Genomic DNA, 12,815 nt, shown 5'->3' with positions numbered 1-12,815 from the left:
GTTTGACTTTAGTCATGTATAATCTTCAAATCCAAACCCTAAGCTAGTTCTTAACCTTACTTCATTTTTTCTATTAGGGGGTGTTCATGTAGGGGAAAATGGTCTAAAATGGAGTGAGGGGAAGTGACATTATCTTGAAGTGGTTGGAAGTTAATATGACTTCCAATAGTTCAATCCTGAAGTGGGGGGAAGCAAGGGAAAGTCGGTTTATATATAGTTTTATTTCCCTCATTTCGTTGAAAAAATGCTGAAGTGGATTTAGTTCAAATTTCAAACATTGCTGAAGTGCGGGAAGTGGGGAAGTGGCACTTCCCTCACTTCAGGGCAATTGAAAAGTGGGAGAAGCCAGTCCATTTCATTGACTTCCCCACCGCTTTTCCCCAAATGAACATCCCCTGATTAGAAGATAAATCCTAATTCATTTTTGCTAGATTATGCTCCATCTCTAATTTGTATTCTGTAGAGTAAGAACTCAGGATGTTTTTCCCTCGATATGGCAATGCAACAATTTTCTAGCTTCTTGCATATTTATAGTCAAAAAGCCACTTAGAATTTAAGAGTAAGAGGAGGAAATTCCCTTAGTGATTTCCTTAACTTTACAAGCAAGCATGCTTAGATTATATATTTTTTCAGTTACTTATCATCCTACAGATTGAGTGAGCTAGCTATCTATAGCACACCTCCACCTAAGCAAGTAGTTCCTTTGTTATGGTATTAGCAGAAAACGATATATTCATGAAAGCAGTTGTTAGAGTAATAATATTGTTTGAAGTATAAGGGTATTAATGTCTTTGGGTTAAGTTTGTGAGGAGTAGGAAGATTGCAAACCTTTAGACAAACAAAATTATTTAAGTTGATTTGACAAAAATGTTTGGAATTCTTGTTCATATAGCTCATCGAGTAAATAAGGTATGCGTTGATCAGCAGATATATTAGACAAGACATTTACAAAAAATCTGTCCATATCCACAGTGTCATTATTGTTGCTTTAGAATAGACTGTGAGTAAGATTGATGCAGAACATATCCACGCCTTTGAGCTCGACCATGACCTAGAGTACAACCATAGTATTTAAGTTGTTGACAAAAGTTCTTCTAGTGCCCTTTTCATGGCAATAACTACATCATCTGAAGTGATATCAGACATAAGTTTTGTTGTGAGTTGAATAAAGCTTGTATTAGCGATCGTAATGGAAGAATTTTGAGATTGTCTAACACTAGAGATGGAGATATAGAGTCAAAATGAGTCTTTTCGTATACTCCAATATGTAAAAAAGATGTGTTGACCAGAATATATATCAGACAAAGACATTAACAGAAAATTTTTATCCATGCCCATTGCGTTGTTGTGGTTGCCCAAGAATAGACTGAGTAAGACTGATGCGGAACATGTCCACACCCTTGGGTCTGACCACGGCTTCGAGTACAACCATACTATGTAAGTTGTGGACAAGAGTTCTTCCAATGCCCTTCTCATGGCAATAGCTACACTATTTGAAGTGATATTAGACATAGGTTATGTTGTGAGTTGAATGAAGCTTGTATTAGCGATAGCAATCGAAGAAATTTGATATTGTCTAATATCAGAGAGGAGAGAGAGAGAGTCAAAATGGGTCTTTTCTGCTATTAATTTACTCATACCTGCAGTGATAATAGGCAAGGGCATGTGATGTGAGAAAGAATACCTAACAGATTTACAATCCTCTTTTGCACACTGTCAATAATTGAGTCAATGTTGTTTTTCTCAATAGTTGATAAAAGCCGGGTTTGCTTGCAATTCAATTTGCTCCAAAAGTTCTAATTGATCCCACAACATATGTAACTTGGTATAAAAATCTTGAATAGAAAAGACACCTTGGCAAACAGCTTGTATTTGTAATTGTAATTGATATTTTTTTATCATAATTATAATGCATATATAAATTTACTAGAAAATCCCATGCAGTTTTAGCAGAAAATTTTAATAATTGAAATCCAATACCCTGGGTGATAGCATTGTTGATCCATGTGATGATTTTTCTTTTTGTCATATACCAATCTTGTAAGTGTTGTTTGTGATCGGACATAGCTTTTGCAGAATTATCATGTTTCATATCAAGAATAGGCATAACTGGAGATCCATCAATATAATTCATATATTTCCTTCTAGAAAATTGTCACCACATAAGACCAATATCTGTAGTTGGAACTATTTAAACGAACATTAATTGCTTTAATTTCCTCATGAAACTCTAGCAAAAACAAATCTGCTACAGTGCCAAATAGTGATGTTGCTGCTACAGTGCCACAATGAATGCCTCTTTTCCTTCTTCACAACATGGCTCTTGATACTATGGTAATGCAATCCAAAACAAGTAAACAACTTATTGAAGGAAATGATGTAATTTTCAAACCAGAAGAATTGTCTCACCTAAAATTACTATTGAGGCACCACTTTTTTCAAATAAAAGGAGGATTAGGGTTTTCTAAACTTAACCCAAAGGACACTAATACCTTCATACTTTAAATATATATTATTATTGATCTAACAGAAGTACTTTCTTATGAATGATGATCATGCTAAGATGGTGCCACACTGCTATCCATTAGAGGCGACCTCCAGATTTAATAGGGCAGTGCAAAGCTCACAAAAGAAAACCTTAGTGAAATAAATTAAAATCACATCTCCAAAGCTATTAGTTCACATTTAAGAGTTCCAATCTTAAATTAAGGCAACAAATTTGACTACCAAAGATCTAACTAAGATATTGAAACAAATTCACAAAGGTAATAATTGCTAGAAGGCATGATAAAACTCACTCTTACTCCTTGACATGGTTGTCACAACCATCCCTAATTGCATAACATTCAATATATCTCCAAATTATTTGAGAAAATCTTAAACAAACATCCATTAAAATTATCCATTTCAAGGATCATATCAATGCTTGAACATGTTTTGAAAATAGCCTCATGCATTTAGTAGGCAAGCTTAGTAGGCTACCTAGAGAAGTGAAGATGGAGCCAATGATGTTCTTCAACCATCTACTTCCAGACCTGGCCAATCAAAGCTTATGAAGGGAAAATCATCACAGCCTGATGAATAATACAGCAAGAACTGAACCTTGCAAGGGAACTAAGCCTCCTCAACAACTCTAGCTACAAATATTAGTAGCGAAGAGAGTAGTGTTGGTGTTGCTTTTGAAATCAAGAGGCTGTGAAGGAATGGCATGCGCATGGGGAAGTGACGCAGCGGATACGCAGTTCTAATCCAAGAACTCACACTCAAATAAGAGCAAACAAGAAAATCAATTTCAATTCATCGATTTCCTTCCACAAAACCCTAAAACAATATTTATAGATCTAAACTAAGGACAAAATAGTAAATAAAACTAAAATACTTACAAATTGCTGGATAATAAACTAACTAATAAATCTAAGATAATTACAAAATACTAAACAAAAACTAGTATGAATATTTAAGTTTTAAATCCTAAAATCTTTAGCCACTATGTTGTGTCATTCACCCCCACTCGGGAGGAACTTGACCTCGAGTTTTAATTAGGGCAACTAAGCTTATAATTGAATGTTTCAGCAAACCATCACCATTTTAAAATTTAAATTTCTTATTCTTGAAACTTCCCATTTAGTAGCTTTTGTTTTCATCCTCTTTGAAAATAACCACATCCTTAGCTTACATTCTTTGAGATGCTCCAAGAAATCCTTCTCGTTGGTTTTGTTAGTCTTCTTTCTTTCATCAACACTTTCAAATCAACTTTTTCATTTTTTCCCTCAGTTTTAAAAGCTTCCCTAATTATCTTTTCACAATTTCCATCATCAATAATAGTATTGAACACCTTATTTTTAATCAACTAACATTATCTGCCTTAAAAGATAAGCTTGCCTTTCTTCTGCTTCATATTCTTCTTTATTATCACTATCAGGCTCACAAATAATCTTTTCATTCTTCTTAACAATGTTTACAATCTTCCTCAAGGGACAGGTTGATTACATTTGAAACACTTCCCTACAGTATGTTTGACATATGGGTTTTTTGTTCTTCTTACGTCTTTATTCTTCCCTTCTTTATCTACCGTCTCTACTACTTTGTTTCGTCTATATTGATTGTTGTTTTTATTGCTACGATCTTCAATCTCTTCTGTGGACTCTATGGCTTTATAATCTTCACGGTTCCTCCAACTCCACTCTTGTTGCATTAACTCTGCTTTTAGGGCCATATTCTTCGCCTCAGATAAGGTTCGGATAACTTGTACACTGGTTCTGTCTCTGAGTGCTGGCCTCAAACCCTCGAAATATCTCGCAACCTGCTGCCCTTCTGACTCAGGGAGGTTGTTTCTCTCAGTCAGTCTCATAAATTCTGCAGTGTATCATGGACAGATCGATTGCCTTGTTGACAACGTTGGTATTGCTGAAACTGCTCAAAATCTGGGGGTAGAAACTCCTTCAATAAATACTTCATCTTGTACCAAGTTCGTATAGGACCTTTATCTTCTCTTTCTCTCCTGAATTGAATCCGTTCTTATCATGCAGATGCTCCCCCTTTCAAACAGCATGCTACCAATCTAACCCGTTTCTCTGAAGGTGTCTCCATATAGTCAAAGAATCTGTCAATTTCTGCAATCCAATCCAAAAATTCTTCTATGGCTAAGCTTTCGTTGAAAGACGGGATATCCACCCTTAATCGGAAATCTCCACCATCCATTTTAACATGGCCATAATTATTTCTCGCCCTTTGGTCTTCATATGGTTGATGACGCCCGAACCAATTTGGTTCAAAATTGTCTTCTTCCTCTGAATCTTCATCATAGACATATTGTTTATGAATAGGGACAGGATGACGTCTGTCAATGGGAACACCATGAGCCAACTCCACCCTTGGCCTTCTATTATCATTCCGTGTCTTGTGTGCATCCATTTGTAGAACATCCAAACGATCTACAATTTCTTCAAAGCGCTCATCAAAACGCCGGAATCTGAGATCCATCCGTTGCTCGCTCTAATCGTTGCAACGCTTCGTCCCCTAGAGGGGCTCTAAGCTCCTGATCAACGTCACGAAGACCATCACCGTCGCCACCAATTGACATCCTCGCTCTGATACCACCTGACGCAGTTTTAATCCAAGAACTCACACTCAAATAAGAGCAAACAAGAAAATCAATTTCAATTCATCAATCCCCTTCCACAAAACCCTAAAACAATATTTATAGATCTAAACTAAGGACAAAATAGTAAATAAAACTAAAATACTTACAAATTGCTGGATAATTAATTAATAAATCTAAGATAATTACAAAATACTAAACAAAAACTAGTATGAATATTTAAATTTTAAATCCTAAGATTTTTAGCCATTATGCTGCGTTAGGAAGGCATAGGATAACCAATGGTGGAGATAAGGCAGGTATTGAAGAGAAGATTTGCATAGTTGCCAAGGTCACCCCAAGTCTTTGAAAGCATGGGTTGGATGTACTTGAGTGGCAGTGGGGTAAATTGTATTCTAAGAGTGGGTTTTACAGCAATTTTCACTGTATCTTACTTGATCAGTGTTCTTCCTAGGCTCTTAACTTGCAAACTCCTTTGAGTGACTTCGACATTATCCCCATGCATGGTTGTTCTCTTCCTTGTCACCCAAAGTTTTTGGCTGTGCCTCTTTTGCCTACAACCTTCAACCAGCCCAGGAAAATTAGATTCTATGGTTATTAAATGCATCTTTATTGACTATTCTCCTAATAAAAAGGATGCAAATGTTATTGTCAACCAACAAAATGATATTTTGTCACTCTTGATGCTACTTTTGTTGAATTTTATCAGTTTATCCCAATACCAAACTTTAGGTGGTGAATCTTGATGAAGAGCGGCATTTGGATCCCTTGTATTTCTCTTCCCACAAGCCCTCTCTATCTTTTCCACTTGAAATGAAAACTGCCGCTACCACTCTTTCACCTATATAAACAATACAGAGATGTCTTAAGGGTTAAGGAGGGATTCACAATTGAGAACCCGGAAATCTACTGAGAGAGAGGAAAAAGAAAATTTGATGATTTTCATGTTCCAATAGCCCAAATGAAAGTTGTAAGGACTTGTACTCAACATCCTGGTGTAAATACCTGTTTTTTGGCCATTTATTGTTGACATTTCAGACTTTGATAGGAATAGTTGATGCAACTGAAGTTCTGTGAAGTATTCAGGAAGTGCCATCCTAAGCACTGAGCAGAAGAATGCAGTCTTTGAGTAGATGGCAGGCTTAGATCAAAATGAGACTTGGGAGATAGTCTAGTTACGGAAGGAGAAGAAACTGTGGGATGCAAATCAGTATTAACCATAAAATGCAAATCAGATAGCTCAATAGAAAGATGAAAAGCTTGCTTGGTTGCAAAGGCATTCACCCAAACATTTGGAGTAGACTACATAGAGACATTTCCTTTAGTAGTGAAGATGAATACTATAAGAGTCTTGTTGTATTTGCCGTCAATCTTGATTGGGGATTACATTAGATGGATGTAAAAATTGCATTTCTCAATCGAGAACTGGATGAAGTTCATATGATCTTACCATCAGGATTTGAAAATGAAGATAATAACAGAAAATTTTGCAAATTAAAAAAAGTTTCTTTGCGGTCAGAAATAGTCACCAAGACTGTAGTTTCACCATTTTGCAAAAACTATGAGGAGGCATGGATATCACCAAAGGAAAATTGATTATACCTTATTATTTTTTAAGGTCTCCATGTGGGTATAGTGTAAAAGCACCCTTTGTATTTTTCCCACGAGAAGGTATTCAGGTAGGTATGGTTGGCATCCTTGGGCTTCCAAGGAAAGCACATGCTGAATAAGGGTTGCTCATGTTGCAACTGTGGAATTACATATATTTGTATATTACTGATGGGTATGGTGACTTCATTCTTGACTTAATAGTGTCAAAGTGGTATTGAGTTTTTTAACAATAGGTTGGGGATATGGATGAGTATGCCTAGGGTACAAACCCTTCTTTAACAAACCCTTGTTCTTCTTCTTAGAAAACCTAGGGTTTGAGGTGCTTTTAACTTGAAAGACAAACCCTAAACCCTAACACCCTAACATAGTGTTTGGATCCAAAAATTGAGGGAAAAGTAAGGGAAGGGAAATGAGGGAAAAGGAACGGAAATAAGGGAGAAGAAAGGAAGGGTTAAACCTTTGTTTGGATATTCAAATTTTAATAAGGGAAAGGAAAAAGAGAACTATTTGATAAAACTTGTTTGGTTAGAGAAGGGAAAGAAAAGTAAAGGATATATAAAAATTTGATTTACCAATTAAGTGCTTACTATAAAACAAGGTTATGTAGTTAATTAAAATAAAATTGAGGGCATTGTAATCTTTTTTTCAAAGTTGTAAAATGTTTTAGAGATTCCCTCGCTCTCCTTGGCACCCTAAATCAGGGGGCCAATAAAAGTGAGATTTTGGAGGGTTTCGGACGGTCGTAGTTAAACCTTCTTTGCCTTTCATTAAATTTAAAAATTTACCCTAACAAAGAAAGAGTTTACCTTGATCATTCTTAATACTTTCTTTATTTTACTTTCTCGCTTGAACCCTTAATCCAAACATACTATAAGTCTTAAACCATAGGCTTTCTAAGAAGAAGAGTTCACTTAGAGAAGGGTTTGTGCCATAGACATCCCAAGGACACCCAGATCTGTTATTAAACAATTCAATACTACTGTTACAATTAAGTTAAGAATGAAGTCACCATATCTGTGACTATTAGAGACCGTGGGGTTTAAGGTGCTTTTTTAACGTGAGAGACAAATCCTATACCTTAAACTCTAAACCCTAGTGTTTCTAAGAAGAAGGGTTTGTACCCTAGATATACCCAGCCATACCCCATATCTACTATTAAACAATTTGATACCACTGTTACAATTAAGTTATGAATGGAGTTACCCTTGGGCATATACAACTATATTTTAACATCCAGATACGAGCATGAAATTTCAATATTTTAGTATAAATAGCAGACTATAACAGCACATGATGTCTTTAGGTTTTCTATTTTTTTTTTGGGACACTCAAAACAAACCTATAAATTAGAAAACTGGCTTATAGACCTGATTATCCTTACTACAGAAAGCTATGAGAACTTAATGTAGGCACCTTGACTAGGATACTAGAATGATAGAGGAACAAGTTCAAGAAGTGACTATTGAACCGAAACTTTTTTTTTTTTAACCTTTATGGATCAAAACTTTTAAATCCTACAGGAACAAATGAAGATCATATAGTGTACCATCTGAATAAAAATTCAGGAACTAGAAATGAAATAAAAGGGGCTTATGCTGCCCAAGCATCACTGATCCCTAAAGACTAGAAAGCTACCCTAAAAGGTGCAAATTGCGGAAGATTTATAAGAAGAGATTTACCAAATATAAAACTCAAAACATATATTTTGATAAATCAAAATACACTAGGAATTACAATGATGGGAAAATTAGGAGTTGTTCCTGCTGGATATGTAAGGAAGGACAATTTGCTCGTAAATATCATAGAAAGTAAATATTAAGAGCAATCAGATAGATTATCCAGGCATGTATGACCAGGGAAAAAGCGAAATAGACACTAATGATGATATTTCAGAAAATGAAACAATTTATTAAATATCCTCTTGTGATAATAAATATCTGGATTTTGGCAATATTTTGTCTTGCAAATCTTCTATCTAGAAGCACATGGAAGGAACTATTGAAAAATATTAAAGAGACAATGGCATGCCATAGATCTAATATGTGGTGCCCAGTATATAATATTCAACGTGCATCAGATGCTCGACAGCAGACCTAGACGCCTTGTTCAAAGCTACTACTGCATGTATTATTAAGTAGCTACGAATCGAATAGCATCCAGACTCAAGTGAAAGAACCAAAGAGAATGAATATAACAAGCATGGAAATAGGCTGTGCAACCCATTATCTAGGAGATTACATACGGGTTAGCAAGACAGTATTATGACCTATGAAACTTTAAAAAATGCGCCACAACTCAAGGAGGTACACCCCCTAGGTTCATTATCTACCCTGGAGCCTCTGTTGAAGCTACTGTAGCATTATTTAATTAATAACCCCACCTATCTGCCTGCCTTGGTCTTCATTTGCTGGAGCTGGTGCGGACGGTGGTGCATGAGGCAAGAAGCTATGGTATGGTTGTTTGGACTTCTTCTAGTTATTATTTGTCTATTTGCTTGGATTCAAATGTTCAAGGATGTTGAACTGCTGTCAATTCTACCTGTGGCTATAAAGAAAATTCCTCAACCAAAATTTGAGGGTTTTTATATTGATGATGATCTTAAGCTAAATATTAGATCTTTGAATTAATGATGTAATTTTTGTTTTTTGGAGCGATGAAAGTGTCATTTTGTTAATTATGGTGTGCTTTTTGAGTTGTGATTAGTTTTTTTATAATCATGTAAAGAAGGCCCACAATTATTGGTGAGCTGTTGAGTCATATAAAACACCTCTCAAATAACACTTTCACGTAACAAATTCGCAAATTCTTTTCTGGGACGTTTAGTTGGTAGCATGCTGATTCATTTTACATATTTGCTTACTCTTTTGGATTCCTTGGTAAAATGATTGTTAAGCTATGAGTTTGGTGTAAGTTCAAAAGGGTTATGAGATATTGATGTATTGGGGTTTTTTTGTGTTAGGAAAGAAGATGATTTAATTTTTGAATGCTTTAGGATATTGGATTTATAAATAGTCTCGTATTGGTTATGTTTATGGATATGAATATCAAAAATATAGGCCTCTTATCCTGTCAGGTTTTGTATCCGATGATGTCTTCAGTTTGTCTTTGATATGATTCTAGAATCTGGATCTTGGTTAATTTGTTGTTTGCAACATGGCTAGCTAAATAAATTAACTCATATCAAGGAGGCATATTAGATTAATTAGTATCCTCACATTGGTTATGTTACTAAATACGGATATGAATATAAAAATATGCCTCATTTCTCATCCTATCAGCTTAAGTTTTGCGGTTGTATTAGATCCGGATAATATGTTTGCTTTGTATCTGACATAGGAGGCTTAAGATCCATGGCATGCAGATATCATGTAGCTTGATGGTTAATAAGTTGCCTAGGCCTTGGTGCATCTGAAGAAAGAAAAGGTTTGCGTAGTTTATGGATGGGTGGCTTTCTTATGATCCTAGAAATGTCAAGATAGACCTTGATTTGGCTCTATTATACTCATCATCATATACAGAACTGGCGCAAGAATAGGAAAGTCTTGCCCAGACCTTTAAATCTTGTGAATTGATGTTGTTCTACTATGATGTTTATTCAATTTACTTTAATATTCTTTTAGCTCTTTATGGTCAATCATTGATTTCTTGTGGGTGTGTTTCTATGGTTCCATTGGATTTAGGCAATTCTAAATTGGAAATTTTAACCCGTCTAATTGGTAAGTTTACTGATCACTTACATTTATGTGAACACAAAATGATAACTTGTATGTTGCTTCTTGCGTTATTATTATCATGTCATTTCCTTTTCACCGGTCATGTTATTTTCTTTCTGATGCTTGCTTTAATGTAACAGTGATAACTGCTATACATCTGTGGTGGACTTCCATCGGGAGTGCCTCAAATGTTCATATGATCTTTGTCTTGCATGCTGTCAAGAACTCAGAGATGGCCATCAACCTGGTGGCAGTGAAGCTTTTTCTGCTCACCAAAAATTCATGGAAAGACAACATCAAAATTTTTGTGTGGATGGTGAGAAAAATGTGCCAAGGAAAAGATTTTGCTGGGAGACACAAGATCCTCCTGTGCTAAATGATTGTGTTGTTGGTCTGCCCTGCTCTTTTCCTGATTGGAAGGCAAACAGTGATGGTAGCATTCCATGCCCCCCCAAAGAGCTTGGAGGTTGTGGTGATGGGTTACTAGTGTTAAAGCGTAATTTCAAAGCTAACTGGGTGGTCAAGCTACTAAAAAATGCAGAGGAATTGACAAGAAGTTTTCAGAATTTAGATGTTAATACTGCTTTTGTGTGTCCTTTATGTGATTCTGTTTGTTCATCTACTGAAATGACTGAAGGGAGTTCAGGTGTTAGAAAAGCGGCTGGTCGAGATAACAGCCATGATAACTTCTTGTACTGCCCATTCTCGAGTGATCTAGGAGTTGATGATATGGACCATTTCCAAAAGCATTGGATGAGAGGGGAACCTGTGATCGTGAGAGGTGTTCTTGATAAAACGGTTGGCCTCAGTTGGGAGCCAATGGTAATGTGGAGGGCTGTCAGAGAAACCAAGTCAAAAAAGTTTAAAGAGGAAGGACGTGTTGTGAGGGCCATTGATTGCTTGGATTGGTGTGAGGTAAATCATTATTTAATTTCTAAAAACCCCTTCTTCTAGTTAATAAATGTATTCTTTTTAAGTGTGATTTTCTCACCTCCTAGTCTTTGATGGTAAAATGTATTTGCCTTGTATCATTACTTCTAGTTATCTTTCAGGTTGAAATAAATATTCACCAATTCTTTAAGGGCTACTTAGAAGGCCGTGTGCATAAGAATGGATGGCCTGAAATGCTGAAGTTGAAGGACTGGCCTCCATCAAGTTTATTTGAAGAGCGTCTTCCCAGACATGGAGCGGAATTCATATCTTCACTTCCATTTCATGAATATACCCATCCACAATTTGGTTTGCTGAATCTTGCAACTAAAATTCCTGATGGGCGTGTGAAGCCCGATTTAGGACCCAAAACATATATTGCTTATGGATTTCGTGAAGAACTAGGTAGAGGTGATTCAGTGACCAAATTGCACTGTGATATTTCTGATGCGGTACGCTTTAAAATTCCAAGTTGTAGTTGTCTTCTGATTTTCTTCCATTCCAGTTAGTTTTCACCAACTTTGCTAGTCACTGTTTTCCCTGATCAGCAAGCAATTGTGTGCAGAATTTTTGAGCTACACTTTGCATTGTATTTGTTGTTCTAACTTCTGATGTGAATTGCTTGTGCTAATCATTAAGATGGCCAAGCTTATATAGATTACAGATTTTTTTGGGGGGAATTATAAAAAACTAAACCTCATGTGGCCTATTAACATCTAGGATTGCCAAAAATCACAAATCGCATTTACTCTTATTGTTGATATCTGTCTATCCACTGCCAATTCTCCTATCTATTGACTATGCTATCCTTGGTTTGTCTCTGTTAACAAATGAAAAGTTACATGTGTTCTAAATTTTCTGTTTTATATAAATTCTAAATCCTAGTAAAAATCTGTTTACTGATAGATATTTTCTCAAATAAGTCATAATGCTTAAGTCTTCTGGATTAGTTTTGATCATGAGAAGTTTAAACTAATTCCTCTAACTTGGTTGTCATTAAGGATATCAGCTGATCAAACAAGTTGTTAAATAATGAGTGCTTTTCTATTTAAAAGGAATTCATGGATTTTTGATGGATAAATTGGAAGATAAGCGTCCTCCTGAGCCACAAGAGTATCTAAGATCTGACACATCAACGAACATCTTGAATTCAACAGTTCCCTTTGAATATAAATTAAATGATACAATATTAAGTTAATTAGATGTAAAGCAAAAGCTTAAGCTCAAAAGCTTAAGCTCATAGGATGAGGGACTAGACTTACATATTCATATTCGTAGTTACTTAACCTATGTGGGACTATACATTACTCTAAGCCACCCCCTTGATATGTGTTAGTGTATTTTAGTTAGTCATGTTGCAAACAAACCAAGGGTATTCCTTGAAACATGACCTTAAAAAATGGTTTGCTTTCACCATCAATTTAATATAGAAATCATTTGCTTCAATTGTTAGTTGAATA

At 35.6% G+C, this 12,815-nt stretch overlaps 1 protein-coding gene across 3 annotated transcripts in view; it reads left to right on the top strand.

Moving 5' to 3' along the window:
- Positions 1-12,815, top strand: part of LOC120253579 (lysine-specific demethylase JMJ25-like) — a 33,675-nt gene that overhangs the window by 10,513 nt on the left and 10,347 nt on the right. For 2 of the 3 annotated variants that reach the window (XM_039261903.1, XM_039261896.1), the window contains exons 6-7: positions 10,566-11,340; positions 11,478-11,807. In XM_039261903.1, coding sequence (XP_039117837.1) covers positions 10,566-11,340; positions 11,478-11,807 — 1,105 coding nt within the window. The remainder of the gene's footprint in view (positions 1-10,565; positions 11,341-11,477; positions 11,808-12,815) is intronic. The other variant, XM_039261907.1, reaches the window with a different exon arrangement.

Source organism: Dioscorea cayenensis, chromosome 3 (assembly GCF_009730915.1).
Source record: "Dioscorea cayenensis subsp. rotundata cultivar TDr96_F1 chromosome 3, TDr96_F1_v2_PseudoChromosome.rev07_lg8_w22 25.fasta, whole genome shotgun sequence".
In the NCBI taxonomy this organism is placed as follows: Eukaryota; Viridiplantae; Streptophyta; class Magnoliopsida; order Dioscoreales; family Dioscoreaceae; genus Dioscorea; species Dioscorea cayenensis.
The sequence above is the reverse complement of the archived record's forward strand: the minus strand, read 5'-3'. Positions and strand labels throughout refer to the sequence as shown.